The sequence below is a fragment of the Bubalus bubalis genome, chromosome 16, assembly GCF_019923935.1.
Source record: "Bubalus bubalis isolate 160015118507 breed Murrah chromosome 16, NDDB_SH_1, whole genome shotgun sequence".
Taxonomy (NCBI): domain Eukaryota; kingdom Metazoa; phylum Chordata; class Mammalia; order Artiodactyla; family Bovidae; genus Bubalus; species Bubalus bubalis.
In genome coordinates, this window is record NC_059172.1 from 67473773 (window position 1) to 67494633 (window position 20861).

At 39.6% G+C, this 20861-nt stretch overlaps 1 protein-coding gene across 4 annotated transcripts in view; it reads left to right on the top strand.

Moving 5' to 3' along the window:
- The window catches only part of C16H11orf65 (chromosome 16 C11orf65 homolog), a 118048-nt gene that overhangs the window by 86452 nt on the left and 10735 nt on the right, over nt 1-20861 (top strand). For all 4 annotated transcript variants that reach the window (XM_006053337.3, XM_025266939.2, XM_044929772.1 and 1 more), the window contains one exon: nt 18133-18303. In XM_006053337.3, coding sequence (XP_006053399.1) covers nt 18133-18303 — 171 coding nt within the window. The remainder of the gene's footprint in view (nt 1-18132; nt 18304-20861) is intronic.

Genomic DNA, 20861 nt, shown 5'->3' on the forward strand with positions numbered 1-20861 from the left:
ACCAAGGGAACATTTCACGCAAAGATGGGCTCGATAAAGGACAGAAATGGTATGGACCTAACAGAAGCAGAAGATATTAAGAAGAGGTGGCAAGAATACACAGAAGAACTGTACAAAAAAGATCTTCACGACCCAGATAATCACGATGGTATGATCACTCACCTAGAGCCAGACATCCTGGAATGTGAAGTCAAGTGGACCATAGAAAGCATCACTACGAACAAAGCTAGTGGAGGTGATAGCATTCCAGTTGAGCTATTTCAAATCCTGAAAGATGATGCTGTGAAAGTGCTGCACTCAATATGCCAGGAAATTTGGAAAACTCAGCAGTCACCACAGGACTGGAAAAGATCAGTTTTCCTTCCAATCCCAAAGAAAGGCAATGCCAAAGAATGCTCAAACTACTGCACAATTGCACTCATCTCACACACTAGTAAAGTTATGCTAAAAATTCTCCAAGCCAGGCTTCAGCAATACATGAACTGTGAACTTCCTGATGTTCAAGCTGGTTTTAGAAAAGGCAGAGGAACCAGAGATCAAATTGCCAACATCTGCTGGATCATCGAAAAAGCAAGAGAGTTCCAGAAAAACATCTACTTCTGCCTTATTGACTATGTCAAAACCTTTGACTGTGTGGATCACAATAAACTGTGGAAAATTCTTCAAGACATGGGAATACCAGACCACCTCACCTGCCCCTTGAGAATGCAGGTCAGGAAGCAACAGTTAGAACTGGACATGGAACAACAGACTGGTTCCAAATAGGAAAAGGAGTACGTCAAGGCTGTATATTGTCACCCTGCTTGTTTAACTTATACACAAAGTACATGGTGAGAAACACTGGGCTGGAAGAAGCACAAGCTGGAATCACGATGGCCGGGAGAAATATCAATAACCTCAGATATGCAGATGACACCACACTTATGGCGGAAAGTGAAGAGAATCTAAAAAGCCTCCTGATGAAAGTGAAAGAGAAGAGTTAAAAAGTTGGCTTAAAGCTCAACATTCAGAAAACAAAGATCATGGCATCTGGTCCCATCACTTCATGGGAAATAGACGGGAAACCAGTGGAAACAGTGTCAGACTTTATCTTTTTGGGCTCCAAAATTACTGCAGATGGTGACTGCAGCCATGAAATTAAAAGACACTCCTTGGAAGGAAAGTTATTACCAACCTAGATAGCATATTCAAAAGCAGAGACATTACTTTGCCAACAAAGGTCTGTTTAGTCAAGGCTATGGAGAAGGCAGTGGCACCCCACTCTAGTACTCTTGCCTGGAAAATCCCATGGATGGAGGAGACTGGTAGGCTGCAGTCCATGGGGTCACGAAGAGTCAGATACGATGAGTGACTTCACTTTCACTTTTCACTTTCATGCATTGGAGAAAGAAATGGCAACCCACTCCAGTGTTCTTGCCTGGAGAATCCCCGGGACGGGGGAGCCTGGTGGGCTGCCATCTCTGGGGTCACACAGAGTCGGACACGACTAAAGTGACTTAGCAGCAGTAACAGTCAAGGCTATGGTTTTTCCTGTGGTCATGTATGGATGTGAGAGTTGGACTGTGAAGAAAGCTGAGTGCCGAAGAATTGATGCTTTTGAACTGTGGTGTTGGAGAAGACTCTTGAGAGTCCCTTGGACTGCAAGGAGATCCAACCAGTCCATTCTAAAGGAGATCAGCCCTGGGTGTTCTTTGGAAGGAATGATGCTAAAGCTGAAACTCCAGTACTTTGGCCACCTCATGCGAAGAGTTGACTCATTGGAAAAGACTCTGATGCTGGGAGGGATTGGGGGCAGAAGGAAAAGGGGACGACAGAGGATGAGATGGCTGGATGGCATCACCAACTCGATGGACATGAGTTTGAGTGAACTCCGGGAGTTGGTGATGGACAGGGAGGCCTGGTGTGCTGCGATTCATGGGGTCGCAAAGAGTCAGACACGACTGAGTGACTGAACTGAACTGAACTGAACATTTTTATACTGCAAAGTAATGAGCTAATATTGATGTTGCCAATCAAGTTATACTTAAGTTCCTGATTCCACAATTATACTCCTTTTCTCTTATATTGAAAAACTTCATCAAACATTGCATAATTACTGGACTTCCCTGGTGGTGTAGTGGATAAGAAATGCCTACCAATGCAAAAGACACAAGTTCAATCCCTGGTCCAGAAAGATTCCACATGCCATGGTGCAACTAAGCCCATGTGCCATAACTACTGAGCCTGCATTCTAGAGCATGCAGGTCACAACTGTTGAGCCTGTGAGCTGCAACTGCTAAAGCCTGTGTACCCAGAACCTGTGCTCCACAACAAGCAAAGCCACAGCAATGAGAAGCCCACACACTGCAACAAAGAGTAGCCCCTGCTGGCCACAACCAGAGAAAGTTTGCCTAAAGTGGGCAATAAATCCCATGGATGGAGGAGCCTGGTAGGCTGCAGTCCATGGGGTCACTAAGAGTCAGACATGACTGAGCGACTTCACTTTGACTTTTCACTTTCATGCATTGGAGAAGGAAATGGCAACCCATTCCAGTGTTCTTGCCTCGAGAATCCCAGGGACGGGGAAGCCTGGTGGGCTGCTGTCTATGGGGTCGCACAGAGTCGGACACGACTGAAGCGACTTAGCAGCAGCAGCAGCATAGAAGGTTGGAGTAACACAACCAACCAACTTGACATAATTGGCATTTATAGAGCACTGAACTCAACCAAAGAAAACAAATTCTTTTCAAGTGCACATGAAAAGCCTTCACCAAAATACACCATATTCTGGGCCATGAAATAAATACCTACAAATTTAAAAGAATTAAAATCACACAAAGGAAGTTTTCTAATCATGATGAAATTAAAAATAATTTAAAACAGAGTAAAATAACAGAAACATTTCTTGATTTCTGGAAAACCTCCAAATACTTGGATATTAAACAGCATATCTTCAAATAATCCATAAGTCAAAGAAGTCACAAAAGGAACTTGAAAATATTTTTGGTTTAACAAAAAATGAAAAGACAACATACTAAAATTGGGGGAATGCAGCTAAAGAAGTACTTACAGGAAAATTTATATCATTTTCTATGAGACTAGTGTTATCTGATAAAAAACTATTCAAGGTTTATGAGGGGGGAAAAACTACAAAAAATAACAAACCAGTATTCTCTCATGAACATGATAATAAGTAATATTATAAACAAATGGAGTTTATCCTTGGAATACAAGATTGGTTTGACATTTGGAAATCAATCAATGCAATTCACCAAATTTTCAGACTTAAAAAAGAAAACTGGATATGATGATCTCAAAAAGATGCAGAAAAAGTATTTACAAAAGTCTAGCTAACATTTATAATTAAAATTCTTGGCAAATTAAGAATAGATGAGAGCCTCCTCAACTTGATGAAGATCATCTATGAAAAGCCTGCAGCCGACATAATACTTAATGGTGAATGGCTGAATGCTTTCTCTCTAAGATCAGAAACAAAGATGCCTGCACTCACTACTTCTTCACAACATTGCACTGGACGTCCTCGTTAGCGCAATAAGGGTGGCAGGGTGGAGTGGTGGGAGAGACACTGAGATTGGAAAAGAAGAACTAAAATAATCTTTATTCACAGTTGACATGATCATCCGAGGTTAGTGATATTTCTCATGGCAGTCTTGATTCCAACTTATGCTTCATCCAGCCTGGCATTTCATATGATGTACTCTGCATATAACTTAAACAGGCAGAGTGACAATATATGGACTTGACGTATCCCTTTCCCAATTTGGAACCAGTCCGTTGTTCCATGTCCAGTTCTAAATTTTGCTTCCTAACATGCATACAAGTTTCTCAGGAAGCAGGTAAGGTGATCTGGCATTCCCAACTCTAACGATTTTCCACAGTGTGACTGTGATCCACACAGTCAAATGCTTTAGCATAGTCAATGAAGCAGAAGTAGATGTTTTTCTGGAATTTTCTCGCTTTTTCTATGATCCAATGGATGTTGGCAATTTGAAATACTGGGCTGGATGAAGCACTAGCTGGAATCAAGATTGCTGGGAGAAATATCAATGACCTCAGATATGCAGATGATACCACCCTTGTGGCTTAAAGTTAAGAAAAACTAAAGAGCCTCTTGAGGAAAGTGAAAGAGGAGAGTGAAAAAGCCGGCTTAAAACTCAACATTCAGAAAACTAAGATCATGGTATCTGGTCTCATCACTTCATGGCAAATAGATGGGGAAACAATGGAAACAGTGACAGATTTTATTTTTCTTGGGCTCCAAAATCACTGCAGGTGGTGACTGCAGCCATGAAATTAAAAGATGCTTGCTCCTTGGAAGAAACTCTATGACCAACCTAGACAGCATATTAAAAAGAAGAAGCACTGCTTTGCCAGCAAAGGTCATCTAGTCAACACTATGGTTTTTCCAGTAGTCGTATATGGATTTGAGAGTTGGAAGGTAAAGAAACCTGAGCACAAAAGAATTGATGCTTTTTGAACTGTGGTGTTGGAGAAGACTCTTGAGAGCCCCTTGGACTGCAAGGAGATCCAACCAGTCCATCCTAAAGGAAATCAGCCCTGAATATTCACTGGAAGGACTGATGCTGAGGCTGAAGCTCCAAATAATGTGGCCACATGATACAATGAACTGACTTATTGGAAAAGACCCTGATGCTTGGAAAGATTGAAAGCAGGAGAAGGGGATTACAGAGGGTGAGATGGTTGGATGGCATCACCGACTCAATGGACATGAGTCTGAGCAAGCTTGGGGAGTTGGTGGTGGACAGGGAAGCCTGGAGTGCTGCCGTTCATGGGGTCACAAAGAGACACAACTGAATGCCTTAACTAAATTGATATGACCATCTAAATACAGAATTCGAAGGAATCTATTAAAAAGCTACTGGAACTAACAGGTGAATTTATCAAGGTTGTAAGATACAGAAACCAATTGTATTGCAGCAAACAATTAGAAATCAAAATTAAAAATTTACAGTGGCATCAGCAAACATGAAATACCTAGGCATAAATTGAAGGAAAAATCTATATGACCTGTACACTGAAAAGTAATAAACACTGTTCATAAAACTTAAAGACTTAAAGAGCTATAAGATATTCATGGATCAGAAGACTCAATATTGTTAAGATCAGTCTCTGCAAATTGATGTTTATAGTCAATGTAATCATAATCAAAAATTCCAGCTGGTTGTGTGTATGTGTGTTTGTGGAACTTGACAAGTAGACTTGAAAACTTTCATGTAAATGCAAAGGAACTAGAATAATCAAAATAATTTTGGAAAAAAATTGGAGAACTTACATTACCTGATTTTAAGACTTATTATAAAACTACTATAATCAAGATGTGGTGGTACTGGCATTAAGATAGACATGCAGATCAATGGAACAGAATAGAGAGTTGATGTTGTTGAGTTTCAATACATATACCAAGGCAATTTTATTGGTAAAGGATATTCTTTTCAACAAATTGGATACTCAAATGCAGAGAAATAAATCTTGATCTTTATCTCACATTGTTGTTTAGTCGCTAAATTGTGTCCAACTCTTTGCAACCCCATGGACAGAGGATCCCATATATCCTCTGTTCATGGGATTTCCCGGGCAAGGCTGCTGGAGTGGGTTGCCATTTCCTTCTCCAGGGGATCTTCCCTACCAAGGGATCGAACTTGCATCTCCTGCCTGGCAGGTGGATTATTTACTATTGTACCACCTGGAGCCCTCTCGTCATATATAACTTAATTTGAAAAATATCATAGATCTAAATATAAGAATGAACTCTATAGTGCATACAACTCAATATCTAAAGAACAAACAATCCAATCACAAAATGAGAAGATCTATATAGGCATTTCTCCAAAGCCATACAGAGGGCCAATGGGCACATGAAAATATGTTCAACATTGCTAATTATTAGAGAAATGCAAATCAAAACCACAGTGAGGTATCATTTCACACATATCAGGATGGCAATCATCAAAAAGTCTACAAATAGTCAATACTGGAGAGAGTGTGTTGAAAAGGGAATCCTCCTAACACTGTTAGTGGGAATGTAAATTGGTGCTGCTACTATGGTAAACAGTAAGAAGGTTCCCTAAAAAACTAAAAATAGAGCTACCATATGATCCAGCAATCCCATTATTCCTGACCATGTATGCAGCAAAGACAGAAATGCTAAATTGAAAGAATATGTGTACCCCAATGATCATAGCACCACTATTTACAATAGCCAAGACATGGAAGCAACCCAAGCCCCCATCAATAGATGATTGGTTTAAGAAGATGTGGTATACATTTATATGTGTGTGTGTGGGCTCAGTCCCTCAGTTGTGTCCTACACTTTGTGACCCTGTGGACTGTAGACTGCCAGGCTCTTCTGTCCATGAAATTTTTCAGGCAAGAATACTGGAGTGGGTTGCCATTTCCTACTCCAGTGGATCTTCCCAACCCAAGGATTGAACCCATGTCTCTTGTGTCTCCTGCACTGACAGATTCTTTACCACTGTGCCACTGATTTTTATGGTATATGTACGTATACTATATATATGTGTATACATATATATATATATATATAAAATGGAATATTAGCCATAAGAAAGAACAAAATAATGCTATTTGCAGTAACATGGATAGACCTGAAGAATATCATACTGAGTGAAGTAAGTCAGATAAAGAAAAGGCAAATATTACATGATATCACTTTTATGTGGAATCTAATAATAACACAAATGAAACTACATACAAAACAGAATCAGACTCACAGACATAGAAAACAATCTTACAATTACCAAAGGAGAAAATGTGGGGAGGGATAACTTAGGATAATGGGATTAACAGATACAAACTATTCATATAGATACAATCAGTTCGGTTCAGTCGCTCAGTCGTATCCGACTCTTTGCGACCCAATGAATTGCAGCATGCCAGGCCTCCCTGTCTATCACCAACTCCCGGAGTTCCCCCAAACTCATGTGCATCGAGTTCGGTGATGCCATCCAGCCATCTCATCCTCTGTCATCCCCTTCTCCTCCTGCCCCCAATCCCTCCCAGCATCAGGGTCTTTTCCAATGAGTCGACTCTTTGCATGAGGTGGCCAAAGTATTGGAGTTTCAGCCCCAGCATCCAATACTATATATTAAATAGATAAGTAACAAGAATTTACTGTATAACATAGGGGAGCATATTCAATATCTTATAATAATCTATAATGCAAAATAATCTGAAAAGTATGTATTTTTCTGAAGAAAAAAAAAAAGCACTTTATGAGACCTTAAAAAAGTGAGCGTTAACACCAAGTAAGTACTTATCCAAAAGTAAGCAAACAAGGAAACCTTAGTGTCTATGGTTCTAGCAAAGATTTCGTAAGTAGGACACAGAAGGCATGAATTAGAAAAGAGTGTTAAATTGCATTTCATCAATGTTAAAAGCTTTTGCTCTGCTAAAGACATTTTTGCAAAAATATAAATGCAAGTCACAGACAGGAAGAGAACATTTGCAAAATATGTACATGATAAAAGTCTTGTAACTAGATTCTGTAAAAAAAACTCAAAATTTAGTGATAAGAAGACAACCTAATTTTAAAATGGGCAAATGATCTGAACACTCTACCAATGAATATGCAGATAGAAAGTAAGTACAGGTGACTAATGACAATCATCATTAGTCATTAGGAAAGTGCAAACCAAAACTGTAGTGAGAAAACATTATACAACCACTAGAATGGCTAAAATATTCTGTCCTAGCAATTTTTGGCATGGATACAGAGCAAATACAAATTAGTACACCTACTTTGGATAACAGTTTGACAGTTTTTTTTTTAATTTTACAAGTTAAACACACATCTACCATTTCATCCAACTATTCTACTCAGTTATTTACCCACTAGAGCATATGTCTACAGAAAGATGGTAATACGAGTTCATAGCAGCTTTATTTGTAATAGCCCCAAACCAGAAACAACCCATCAACCCAAATGTCAATGGATAAACAAATTATGATGTATCTACACAAAGGAATACTACTTGGCAGTACAAGGAATGAACTATTCATACATAAAAACATGGATGAGTTTCAAAATGGTGATGCTGAATGAAAGCAATCAGTTGAGAAAGAGTACATAAATGATTTCATTTATATCAAATTATAGAAGGAAATGGCAACCCACTCCAGTGTTCTTGCCTGGAGAATCCCAGGGATGGGGGAGCCTGGTGGGCTGCCATCTCTGGGGTCGCACAGAGTTGGACACGACTGAAGCGACTTAGCAGCAGTAGCAGCATAGAAAATACAAACAAATCTAGAATGGCACAAAGTAGATCAGTAGTTATCTGGAGATAAGGGTTGGGGAAAGGAGGCAGGAAGGATACCAAGTACCTCAAGAACTTTGGGGGTGATGGATATATTCATTTCTTTTATTATAGTGATGGATTCACAAGTACATACTTTTCAAAACTCTTCAAATTGTAGAGCTTAAACACAATTTATTATTTATCACTTATGCTCAATAAGCTGTAAAAAATGTTTAAAGAACATGTTCAGGCAATCTGAAGATCTCCATAGAGTACTCCTTCATCTCCTGTGGTTGCAGGGTGAGCTGGAGGCAATCCAGGTGTTATTGAAAGGGTCACAAACAGTGCTTGCCATGTAACGAAAAAACTAAACAGGTCTTGTGCACTAAGCTAAGGGCATTATTGGAGAGGTGGAACCATGAGACCTCAGTTCAGTTCAGTTCAGTCGCTCAGCCGTGTCTGACTCTTTGCGATCCCATGAATTGCAGCACGCCAGGCCTCCCTGTCTATCACCAACTCCCAGAGTTCATTCAACTCATGTCCATCGAGTCGGTGATGCCATCCAGCCATCTCATCCTTTGTCATCCCCTTCTCCTCCTGCCCCCAATCCCTCCCAGCATCAGAGTCTTTTCCAATGAGTCAACTCTTCGCGTGAGGTGGCCAAAGTATTGGAGTTCCAGCTTTAGCATCATTCCTTCCAAAGAACACCCAGGACTGATCTCCTTTAGAATGGACTGGTTGGATCTCCTTGCAGTCCAAGGGACTCTCAAAAGTCTTCTCCAACACCACAGTTCAAAAGCATCAATTCTTCAGCCCTCAGCTTTCTTCTCACATCCATACATGACCACTGGAAAAACAATATCCTTGACTAGACGGACCTTTGTTGGCAAAGTAACGTCTCTGCTTTTGAATATGCTATCTAGGTTGGTCATAACTTTCCTTCCAAGGAGTAAGCGTATTTTAATTTCATGGCTGCAGTCACCATCTGCAGTGATTTTGGAGCCCCCCAAAATAAACTCTGACACTGTTTCCAGTGTTTCCCCATCTATTTCCCATGAAGTGATGGGACCAGATGCCATGATCTTTGTTTTCTGAATGTTGAGCTTTAAGCCAACTTTTTCACTCTCCTCTTATTTGGGCAGACATAGATAAGGCTTAAGAAGCTTAAGCCTTCAAACTCTCCTGTTGGCGAAGGAAACTCTTCCTCCGTGTTTTGAGGGAACAAGCCCTTTTCTGCATAAAGGCCTTTCAATGACTGTACCTGGCTCAGTTGCCTCACACACTTGTGCTGATTCTCCTTAGGATTCCCCCAGAACCATTTTCTCATTGCCTCCAGCCCACAATGAGACTTATATCTCAGGACAGTACAGAGAGGTACAAGATCGACTCCAAGAGGAGCTAACTTATTTATTAACCAAAAGAGTTCTGAGGATTTACCAATCTGTGTTGACAGGAGCTCAGAAGGATGTGTGAAAGCGGATTCTATGGTGTTCAAGAGTTGATTGGGCTGAACTTATTGATATGACCACACTCACTTGAGATTAGCGATTTAATGTGTTGGCTTGAGTATCCAGAAATGGTGTTCAGGAAATTCCCTGGCTGTCCAGTGGTTAGGATTCCACACTTTAACCTCAGGGGGCACAGGTTTGATCCTTGGTTGGGGAACTAAGATTCCACAAACCATGTGGTGCAGCCAAAACAAACAAACACATTAAAAAAAAAATAACCAGAAATAGTGTTTACATTAGCCTAACAAAGCCTGAACTCAGTCAAAGCTCTACCGTTACAAAATGCCTGAACTTCTCTAGTACTCTGTAGAAAAGGACTTCTAAAAGAGGCTTGGGTAAAGCATATGTTTGTTCCTTTTATGTGCAATCTGTTCAACCACCCACTAGCTGTAACCCAGGGGGTCCCAGAGGAAATGCTTTTCATCAAATCATTAAGAAATGAGGGGAGCAACAGAATTCTTAATGAACTTGTGGTGGCCATATACAGTGTAGGTGACAGTGGGGAAAGTTCCCATGGAATTGGTTCCTTTAGTTCACTGGGAATAATGGAACTTTGAAGTGGTAGAAGTGACATAAATTGCAGCTAAGCTTCCTTCAGATGTGGTTTCTTTAATGGAACAAATCAACACTGTCCCTGGCATATGTTAGGCTGCTGTTGACTTAGTAAGTGTGTTCTTTCCCATCTGATCAGTAAGCAAAGAGAGGAGTTTGCATTTAAATGGAAAGAACAGTGTGTCTTTACATCTTACTCTCAGAGCTCTGTCAGCTCTCTTGCTCTTATCCCCAGGAACATGCTACCTCAGTGCTCAAAGAACATCATGCCTGTCCTTTACACTGGTGACCTTATACTAATTGACCATGGTGAGGAGAAACTAACTCCCTAGAATAGGGGTCCCCATCCCCCGGGCCATGGATTGCCAGTGGTCCCCAGCCTGTTAGGAACCGGGTCCCACAGCAGGAGGTGAGTGGAGGGCGAGCTCCTGTCAGAGCAGTGGCGGCATTAAATTCTCAGAGGAGCACAAACCCTCTTGTGAACTGCACACGCAAGGGATCTAGGTTGCACACTACTTAAGAGACTCTAATGCCTGATCATCTGAGGAAGAGCTGAGGTGGTGCCAAAAAGTCTGGGGACCGCTGCCCTGGATGACTTAATAGGACAAATACACACTACAGGGTGGGAGATGAACTTGGCCAAAAGTTAAGGGTCTGCCACATAGCTGAAGCTTACAGACATTTTGGGATATCCTTTCTAAAGAAAGAGACAAGATGCTATACCTTGCACCATCCACCTTGAAGACAAATACTCTCTGGATTTGGGAGATAAAATATGTCACATTTGGGCATGCTGCTCCAACCCATATACTAGATAACTAATAAGGCTAGCAGGCACCATTGAGACATGGTGTAAGAAAGAACACAGTAGCAGGTTCATAATGTGGGGCAAGCTGCCCTACCCCTTGGGCTTCATAGCCCAGCAGTCCCAACAGTGTTGGAAATATCTCTGTGAAAGACTGTGTAGGGTCTCTAAAGCATCGTAATGGGAGGATCATAGCACAGACTTCTAGGGTTTAAGAGTAAGGTAGTGCCTTTCTCTGTCAAAAACTACTTGAAAAATTGTTCTGGACTAGCTACTGGGCCCTAGTAGAGACTGGAAGCTTGTCAGTAGGATACCAAATGCTATGTTTAAGAACCGACGTGGATTTTATCTAATTCACTGAACTGTGAAACAGAGTATACAGCATCATTTCAGTAGATCCAGTATATATGAGAATGGGTCTGAAAGGTCCAGAAGCCCAAAGGAAGATATATAAGTAGGTGGCTCAGACTTCTTCAACACCTACTTATGCTACATTGGCTCCTCTTCATCGCCATACTTTTGGCTTCACTGGGAGTCAGTTGTGACATGTTACCAGAGGGAGAGTGTATTTGGTCTAATTCACCATGAATCTGCACAGGATGTTAGGAACATCCAAAAATAGACAGCCACTAGATTACAATCCCTCAGTTAGCCCAGAAAGTGGTCAAAGGATATTCACCCAATGAGCACAACTGAAGGAAGCTACTCTTCATATATGAGTAGGGGGTAGAATCTTATTGACTATGAGCAGTAACTAAAAGTTTCTCAGTTGATTGGGGCCTTGAAAATAATTAAGTTGGAAAACAGTGATTAGGTCTAATTAGGTCTGCAGAGACAGATGCTAAGAATGGGCACTGAATATATTGATGTCCTTGTGAATGTCCTCCAAAGGGCCTAGATGAGGCAGGGGTTTTGGTGGACTCCAGGAGTTGGTGATGGACAGGGAGGCCTGGTGTGCTGTGGTTCATGGAGTTGCAAACAGTCAGACACGACTGAGCGACTGACCTGAACTGAACTACAAACAAAACTAGTGGAGGTGATGGAATTCCAGCTGAGCTATTTCAGATCCTAAACCATGATGCTGTTAAAGTGCTACACTCAATATGCCAGCAAATTTGGAAGACTCAACAATGGCCTCAGGACTGAAAAAGTTCAGTTTTCATTCCATTCCAAAAGAAAGGCAATGCCAAAGAATGTTCAAAGTACCATATAATTGCGCTCATTTCACATGCTAGCAAGCTAGTGCTCAAAATCCTTCAAGCTAGGCTTCAGAATTCTGTACATGAACCAAGAACTTCCAGGTGTACTAGCTGGATTTACAAAAGGCAGAGAAATCAGAGAGCAAATTGCCAACATCTATTGGATTATAGAAAAAACAAGGGAATTCCAGAAAAACATCTGCTTCATTGACTACACTAAAGCCTTTTACTGTGTGGATCACAACAAAGTGGAAAATTCTTAAAAGAGCTAGGAATACCAGACCACCTTACCTGTTTCCTGAAAACCTGTATGCAAAACAAGAAACAGCAGTTAGAACCTGACATGGAACAATGTACCGATTAAAAATTGAAAAAGCAGTATGTACGTCAAAGCTGTATATTGTTACTCTGCTTATTTAACTTCTGTGCAGAGTACATGATGCAAAATGCCAGGCTGGATGAATCACAAGTTGTATCAAGATTGCCAGGAGAAATATCAGCAATCTCAGATATGCAGATGATATCACTCTAATGGCAGAAAGCAAAGAGGGACTAAACAGCCTCTTGATGAGAGTGAAAGAGAATGAAAAAGGTGGCTTAAAACTCAACATTCAAAAACTAAGATCACGGCATCTGGTCCCATCACTTCATGGTAAATAAATGGGAAAAAGTGGAAACAGTGGCAGATTTTATTTTCTTGTGCTCCAAAATCATGGCAGATGGTGACTGCAGTCATGAAATTTAATAATGCTTGCTCTTTGGAAGAAAAGCTATGACCAACCTAGACAGCATATTAAAAAGCAGAGACATTACTTTGCCAACAGTCAGTATAGCCAAAACTATGGTTTTTCCAGTAGTCATATAGGAATGTGACAGTTGGACCTTAAAGAAGGCTGAGCACTAAAGAATTGATGCTTTTGAATTGTGGTGCTGGAGAAGACTCTTGAGAGTCCTTTGGACTACAAGGAGATCAAGCCAGTTGATCCTAAAGGAAATCAATCCTGAATATTCATTGGAAGAACTGATGCTGAAGCTCCAATGCCTTGGCCAGCTAATGCAAAGAGCCAGCTCATTGGAAAAGACACTGTTGCTGGGAAAGATTGAGGACAAGAGGAGAAGGGGGCAGAAGAGGATGAGATGGTTGGATGGCATCATTTGCTCAATGGACATGAGTCTAATCAAACTCTGGGAGATAGTGAAGGACAGGGAAATCTGGCATACTGCTGTTCGTGGGGTTGCAAAGAGTCAGACATAACTTAGCGACTGAACAACAGAAACAACTCAATGACTGCTCAAATTGTTCAGGCTACAGGGATGGAAGCTATACCTAGACTCATCAGATCAGATCAGATCAGATCAGTCGCTCAGTCATGTCCAACTCTTTGCGACCCCATGAATCGAAGCACGCCAGGCCTCCCTGTCCATCACCAACTCCCGGAGTTCACTCAGACTCACGTCCATCGAGTCAGTGATGCCATCCAGCCATCTCATCCTCTGTCTTCCCCTTCTCCTCCTGCCCCCAATCCCTCCCAGCATCAGAGTCTCTTCCAATGAGTCAATTCTTCGCGTGAGGTGGCCAAAGTACTGGAGTTTCAGCTTTAGCATCAGTCCTTCCAAAGAAATCCCAGGGCTGATCTCCTTCAGAATGGACTGGTTGGATCTCTTTGCAGTCCAAGGGACTCTCAAGAGTCTTCTCCAACACCACAGGTCAAAAGCATCAATTCTTCGGCACTCAGCCTTCTTCACAGTCCAACTCTCACATCCATACATGACCACAGGAAGAACCATAGCCTTGACTAGACAAACCTTTGTTGGCAAAGTAATGTCTCTGCTTTTGAATATGCTATCTAGGTTGGTCATAACTTTCCTTCCAAGGAGTAATCTTTTCTTCACTAAGGCCATTCTGGCTATATAGTCACAGCTGACTGTACAGCAAAAGTTATAGCTTTGCCCTCCGTAATGGGATCTGCTGGCTACCCAGTGGCGGTCTAATTATACTGGGCCCTTCCCATAATACAGGAGGAATCCTTCTGTCTTCAGAATGATAAACATTCATGTATAACATTCATGTATATATAAACATAACATGTGTTATATTTTATTTCTCTGCTCCATCACTCTGTCAGCAATACCATTTATTACGTTATGCCTATCCATCATCATTTTATTCCATACAACACTATCTACAACCAGGCGACCCATGTACAGCAAAGGAACTGTGGTCATGGGCTCAGAACAACAAACTACACTCATCATTACCTAGAAACAGCTGACTTTGACAGAATGGCAGTAAGACTTGCTGACATTCAGCTATAGCACCAGCTAGGAGCCATCTAGTAATAAGCTAATACACATGAATAATAATTTCCTATTTTATTTATTCTTTTTTTTGTTTATTTATTCTCAAAACAGTCCTCATCCATAACTGAGCTCTGTATTTCTAATTAGATGGTCATTTCCATCTCAAAATCAACAAGTCCAAAGCTCAGTTTCTTATGTTTCCCATCATAAAAGGGGATTCTTTTCAGTATTCCCCCCGGCCTCAGCTTATGACACTATCATTTACTTAGTCATCCAAGCCAGAAATGCGGATGTTGCCCTACATTTCTTACCTTTCATAAACTCCTGTACGTAACCCATCATTAGGTCTTATTAATTGTGCTTCCAAAGTATCTCCCGAATCTGGCACTTCTCCCACTGCCAACTGCAGCATTTCATCATCCTCAACTCTACTCTACCTGGCAAGTCCTTCTAGTTGGTCTCTTTGTCCCTAATAGCTCCTCTGTTTGTGTGTTGTTTAGTTGCTTCAGTCGTGTCCAACTCTTTGCGACCCCATGGACTGTAGCCCGCTGGGCTCCTCTCTATATAAATCTTGAGGTGATATTTCTAAAACTGATTAAATCACTTCTTACCTGAAACCTATTTGGGGCTTCTCATCACTTACATCCCACGTGATATTCCTTATCCCTGCTGCTGCTGCTGCTGCTGCTAAGTCGCTTCAGTCGTGTCCGACTCTGTGTGACCCCATAGATGGAAGCCCACCAGGCTCCCCCGTCCCTGGGATTCTCCAGGCAAGAACACTGGAGTGGGTTGCCATTTTTTCTCCAATGCATGAAAGTGAAAAGTGAAAAGTGAAAGTGAAGTCGCTCAGTCGTGTCCGACTCCTAGCAACCCCATGGACTGCAGCCTACCAGGCTCCTCCGTCTATGGGATTTTCCAGGCAAGAGTACTGGAGTGGGGTGCCATTGCCTTCTCCAAATCCCTAGGTTGATCTTTTCTGGCTCAGCAACCTGGCAACAAGATCTTCATCTTTTGATATTTGGCTCAAATATCTCCTTCTGAAGTTTCACCTGACTTACCTAGACCTGGTTCAGCACTTCCTCTTGCAGTGCCCCACAGATCTTTTATATACTCAGTTGTAATGATTTTGTGATTCTCTATTTGTCTGCCATCTCCACTAGATTTTTAGCCCCTAAAGAACAGAAATTCTGTTCTATTAACTTAGTTACTGGACCTCAGACCCACTAGATGCTTAATGAATATATGTTGCTTGCTCGCTGAGTGAATGAATGCATTAATCCTTATATCTGAGTGTTGTTTCTTTTTTTTAGGGTTGCAAGGGATGAATGAGAAATTTTTCTTTGTGTGCTTTGGTCACTTATTGTATTTAAATACTTATATTTGGCTGTTGCTGATAATCAATAGTTGACAAAATCTTGATTTTTTTTTTTTTTAACCTCTGTCTTACTAAAAGAACTTTGATCTTCACATCAGGTCCTTTCCTGTGTACCTACAGATCTTAGGTCTCCTCGACCTCATTTCCAGTTTCAACCTTGGTTATTACTAGGTCTTTGCATTTAAATTTCTCTCCCTGTCATGATATTTAGACAAAGTTTAATTAAAAAATTTAAACATGAAATTTTTTAGTTTAGAAAGGAGGACATTTTAAGGGAATATATTGCAATATCACTTATAAAGTCAAATTTTATATTTTTTGTTTTCTTTTAAAACACCACCCTATAAAACAAGTTATGATTATTATAAAGCAGTCTTTATTTCTGATCACTATTATATTTGCAATTCTGTTTGTACTGGCTAGCTTGTTTTTATGATTGCTATAGCCCACCTAATAGTGACTAATATTTAAAGAGTTCAAAACAGAATTTTATTATTGGCATAAATTTCTTAATTCTCTGTAAAACAAAGTATGAGAGCAAAAATAGATATCTGAATTGTCTATTATATTTTTAAAAAGGAATATTATCCAGGTTTCCAGATCTGATCTTAAGTGTTTGTATATTTGGAAAGGTAAAACATGGAGTAATTGATAAAAAATACATTCACCCCCAGTCTTCCAGCATTTTTTAATTTCTAAATGTATTTTTGTTATGGCATGAGAATTAGTTAATAAATCTGGGCTAGTGGATACCATCATTCATTCATTCATTTAAAATATGTGCTTATTTGTTCAGGGAATAGAGGATAGAGTAGAAGATTGCAAGTTTTATGAAGGAATTTCACCTCTGTACACGATGCTTTGCAAACAGTTGGCACTCAATATTTATTAAATGAATAACTGAACAAAGACCTATAGAAAAATTGTGAAATCATAGTTTATTATAACTTGTACTCTTACTAAACAATATAAATCAAGAGGTATGTTCCTGCTTCTATAAAATACATTAGTTCTTAAAAAATAAAATAAAATACATTAGTTCTTGTGGATTATTGGGGCTTCCCTGGTGGCTCAGAATGTAAAGCATCTGCCTTCAGTGTAGGAGACCCAGGTTTGATTCCTGGGTCGGGAAGATCCCCTGGAGAAGGAAATGGCAACCCATTCCAGTACTCTTGCCTGGAAAATCCCATGGATGGAGGAGCCTGCTAGGCTACGTCCACGGGGTCCGCAAAGAGTTGGACATGACTGAGGGACTTCACTTTCTTTCTTTCTTTCTCATGAATTATTATGCATTTAAAGTCTGACAAAGTGGAAACTTCCTGAGTGCAGGGGCGTATCTTGTCATTGTCTTATCTCTTGCCACAGGATTATGTAAGCTTTCTTTTATTGAAAGCTTACTATGTGCTAGTCATTGTCCTAAATGTTTTACAGGGATTTACACTTCTAAACCTCTCAAGAAAGATAGGAGGAAGTAGTGGGGTTTTTTTTGAAGTACAGTTGATTTACAATACTGTATTAGTTTCAAGTGTACAACATAGTGATTCAATATTTTTAAAGATTATACTCCACTTAATATTATTATAAAACACTGGCTATATTTTCTTGTGCTGTACAATATATCTACCCTTGTTGCTTATCTGTTTTGTACATGGTAGTATGAACTCCTTCCCCCTTCTCTCTCACCAGTGGTAACCTGCTAGTTTGTTCTCTACATCTGTGGGTCTGTTTTTGTTTTATTACATATATTTAATTTGTTTTAGTTTTTAGATTAGCCATGTGACTTTGTAAAAGTTACTCTTCCGGGGTTTATTGCATTGCCTGTGAAACAAATGGGATAGTTATTTGGTCTCTAAGATCCTTTGACTCTGTAATTCTATACTTACTGAGAGGTAATTTTGAAATGAGGCTTCTCTAGTTAGTGTGGTTGATTAAGCTGCTTTGTTTTTTCCCAGATGATCCCATCACATACAACTTGGCTTAATTGTATTTAAATTAAATAGGATGAAAACTTTCTTTACAATGTAAATAGTTTGACAGCAATAATGTATATTAACTGCATCCACTTGCAGTCACCTAATTCAAAGGATTTACATCACTCTTCCTTTCCTATATGTAGGTACTATGCAGGAAACCTGGAGGCTAAGTCAACAAATTACGAAACTGTAGGTTTAATTCAAACAGCAACAAAAGGCCTATTAAGAACTATTGAAGATGGTGGAATAGATTCTGTGATGGAATGGGAAGTGGATGAAGTGCTGAACTGGACAAACACACTCAACTTTGATGAGTAAATATATGTTGCTATTCTTGGGGAGCAAGGGCATGCATCAGGCGTCAGGGCAGTCAATATTTCTCTAATATTTCTCACTTGGATCTTGGGGGCCACTAACATACTCTTAAAAACTCCTTGCATATTTATTATCTGTATAGAAAGAAAAGAAGAGGAAATGAGAGAGAAATATAAAAAGGGATGATCTGAAAGTAGAAAAAAGAAAAATAGATTTAGGTGTTCTTTATTATCAGACTTTATTCTTATGACTTAGTTTAACTCTGTTTTACTTTTACTTTGGGATACAGAAACCAAGCTAAGAACATGAAACTAATAATATAAAGAATTTCCTTAATCTGTATTCCCTAATCTTCCTGTGTGAGACATTAAAGAGTTATTTTTTAGTGACATATTTTGGCCCTTGAAAAACATTTTTAGGATTTTTTTTGTGTGATGGAAATTAAAAAATACTTCATGTAGCCATTAGGGCAAAGCAAATCAAAATGATAACTATAATTAAAAAGACATGGTAATCAGTATTAGCAAGAATTTGGAGAAATTGAGGTCCTTATATACTCTTTGTAGGAATGTACAATGGTGTAGCCATTTTGGAAAACAATCGGGAAGTTCCTCAAATGGTTCAAACTTGAGTTGCCATATAATCCAGCATTTCTACTCCTTAGTATATACACAAGAGAAATGAAAACACATGCCCATAAAAACTTTACATGAATGTTCATAACATTGTTATTCATAATAGCCAAGAATTAGAAACAATCTGTTCATGAACTGATGATTAAAATGTGACATATCCAAATAATGAAATATTATTTGGCAATAAAAAGAAATGTTACAACTTTGATGAACCTGCTGAGTGAAAGAAGTCAGTCACAAAGGAACACATATTGTATGGCTCCATTTGTATTGAAATGTTCAGAACAGGCAAATTTATGGAGATAGAAAGTAGATTAGTGGTTGCCTAGGGCTTAGAGATTTGTGGGGATTGGGAAGTGGTGGCTAAGTGGTGTGAAGTTTCTTTTTGGAGTAATGAAATGTTCTAAAATCAATCATGGTGATGGATGCACAACTCTCTGAATACACTAAAAAACCATTGAATTGTACACTTTAAATGGGCACATTTTATGGTATGTGAATTATATCTCAATAAAGCTTTAAAAATATTCAGTATTTACTCAGCTACAATAAGGATGTGAATACTGTGTGGATGAAGAATCAGAAAAAATAAAGATAGTATAAGTAAAGAAATGTAAGACAAAGGAAGAAAGTCAGAAGAGGGAGATAAAAACATGAAATAGGAAAAATTAGGTTGACTGCCATTGAACAGGGAATTCCCAGGTGGCTCACTGGTAAAGAATCCACCTGCCAATGCAGAAGATACAGGAGACACCAGTTCTATCCTTGGGTCTGGAGGGAGGAGGAAATGGCTACCCAACCCAGTATTCTTGCCTGGAAAACCAATCCCGTGGACAAAGGAGCCTGGCAGACTACAGTCCATGGTGTTGCAAAGAGTCAGACATGATTGAGCAACTGAGCATGCACTCACACTATTGAACATAAACCAGAGAAAAAGAGGCCAGAGGAAGCAGAAAAGAAAACAATGAGAAAAGCAAAGAGGAAAGAAGAAAAAAAGGGGAAGAATGACTAACAAAAAAAGAAAATGAGAAAATAAGAATATACGAGAAGGAAATGGCAACCCACTACAATATTCTTGCCCAGAGAATCCCATGGATTCTCTGGTAGACTACAGTCTGTGGAGTCTCAAAGAGTCGGACACAACTGAGCAACTAACACACATGCAAACACAGAAAAAATGATAATTATGGGAAAGATACTTTGAAAAATAAAAAGAAAACATGAGAAGGAATAAAGAGCTAATTATCCATAACAGATGTGCTAAAGTACTTTTTCATAAATAGTACAAAGGTTTTATGACTCAATAGCCCCATTATCTCATCCAGACATAGTACTGAGATTCCTTACAGACAGCACATTTGTGGTTTCTGGAGCTCTGAATAAATACGAGTGGTAATAATGAGGCAAGAAATGACATCCAAAGAATTAGATGTGATGCTGTACTTTTTGCTTTCCTACGAAGGTAGAGAGAGAGGTAGGAGAGGTCCATTTTGATTGAATTTATAAGGGCAGGATAGAGAATTCTCTAAGGTAAACTTTTGAAATCCTGTTCTGCTTTTCCTTTATACAGTTGACTAATTCAGCAAAGAGCCAGCAAGCTTCAGTGAAAGATTACAAATAATCCATACCTACTATCCTATATTGAAAGGAACGGATACATGTATATGTGTGGCTGAGTCCCTACACCGTTCACCAGAAACTACCACAACATTGTTAATCAGCTATATCCCAATATAAAATAAAAGGTTTAAAGTTTGAAAAAAAAAAAAGAATAAAACAATTGAGTTCAAAGGAAAGAAAGAAAGAGACATCTCAGGCTACACAAGACTTTCCCCACTGTTATCCCTTAACACCCTTCACTGGTAGGCGAAGAAGTTTCCTAATGGCTTCCCATTGTGGAGAAAAGAATAAAAACAGACCAA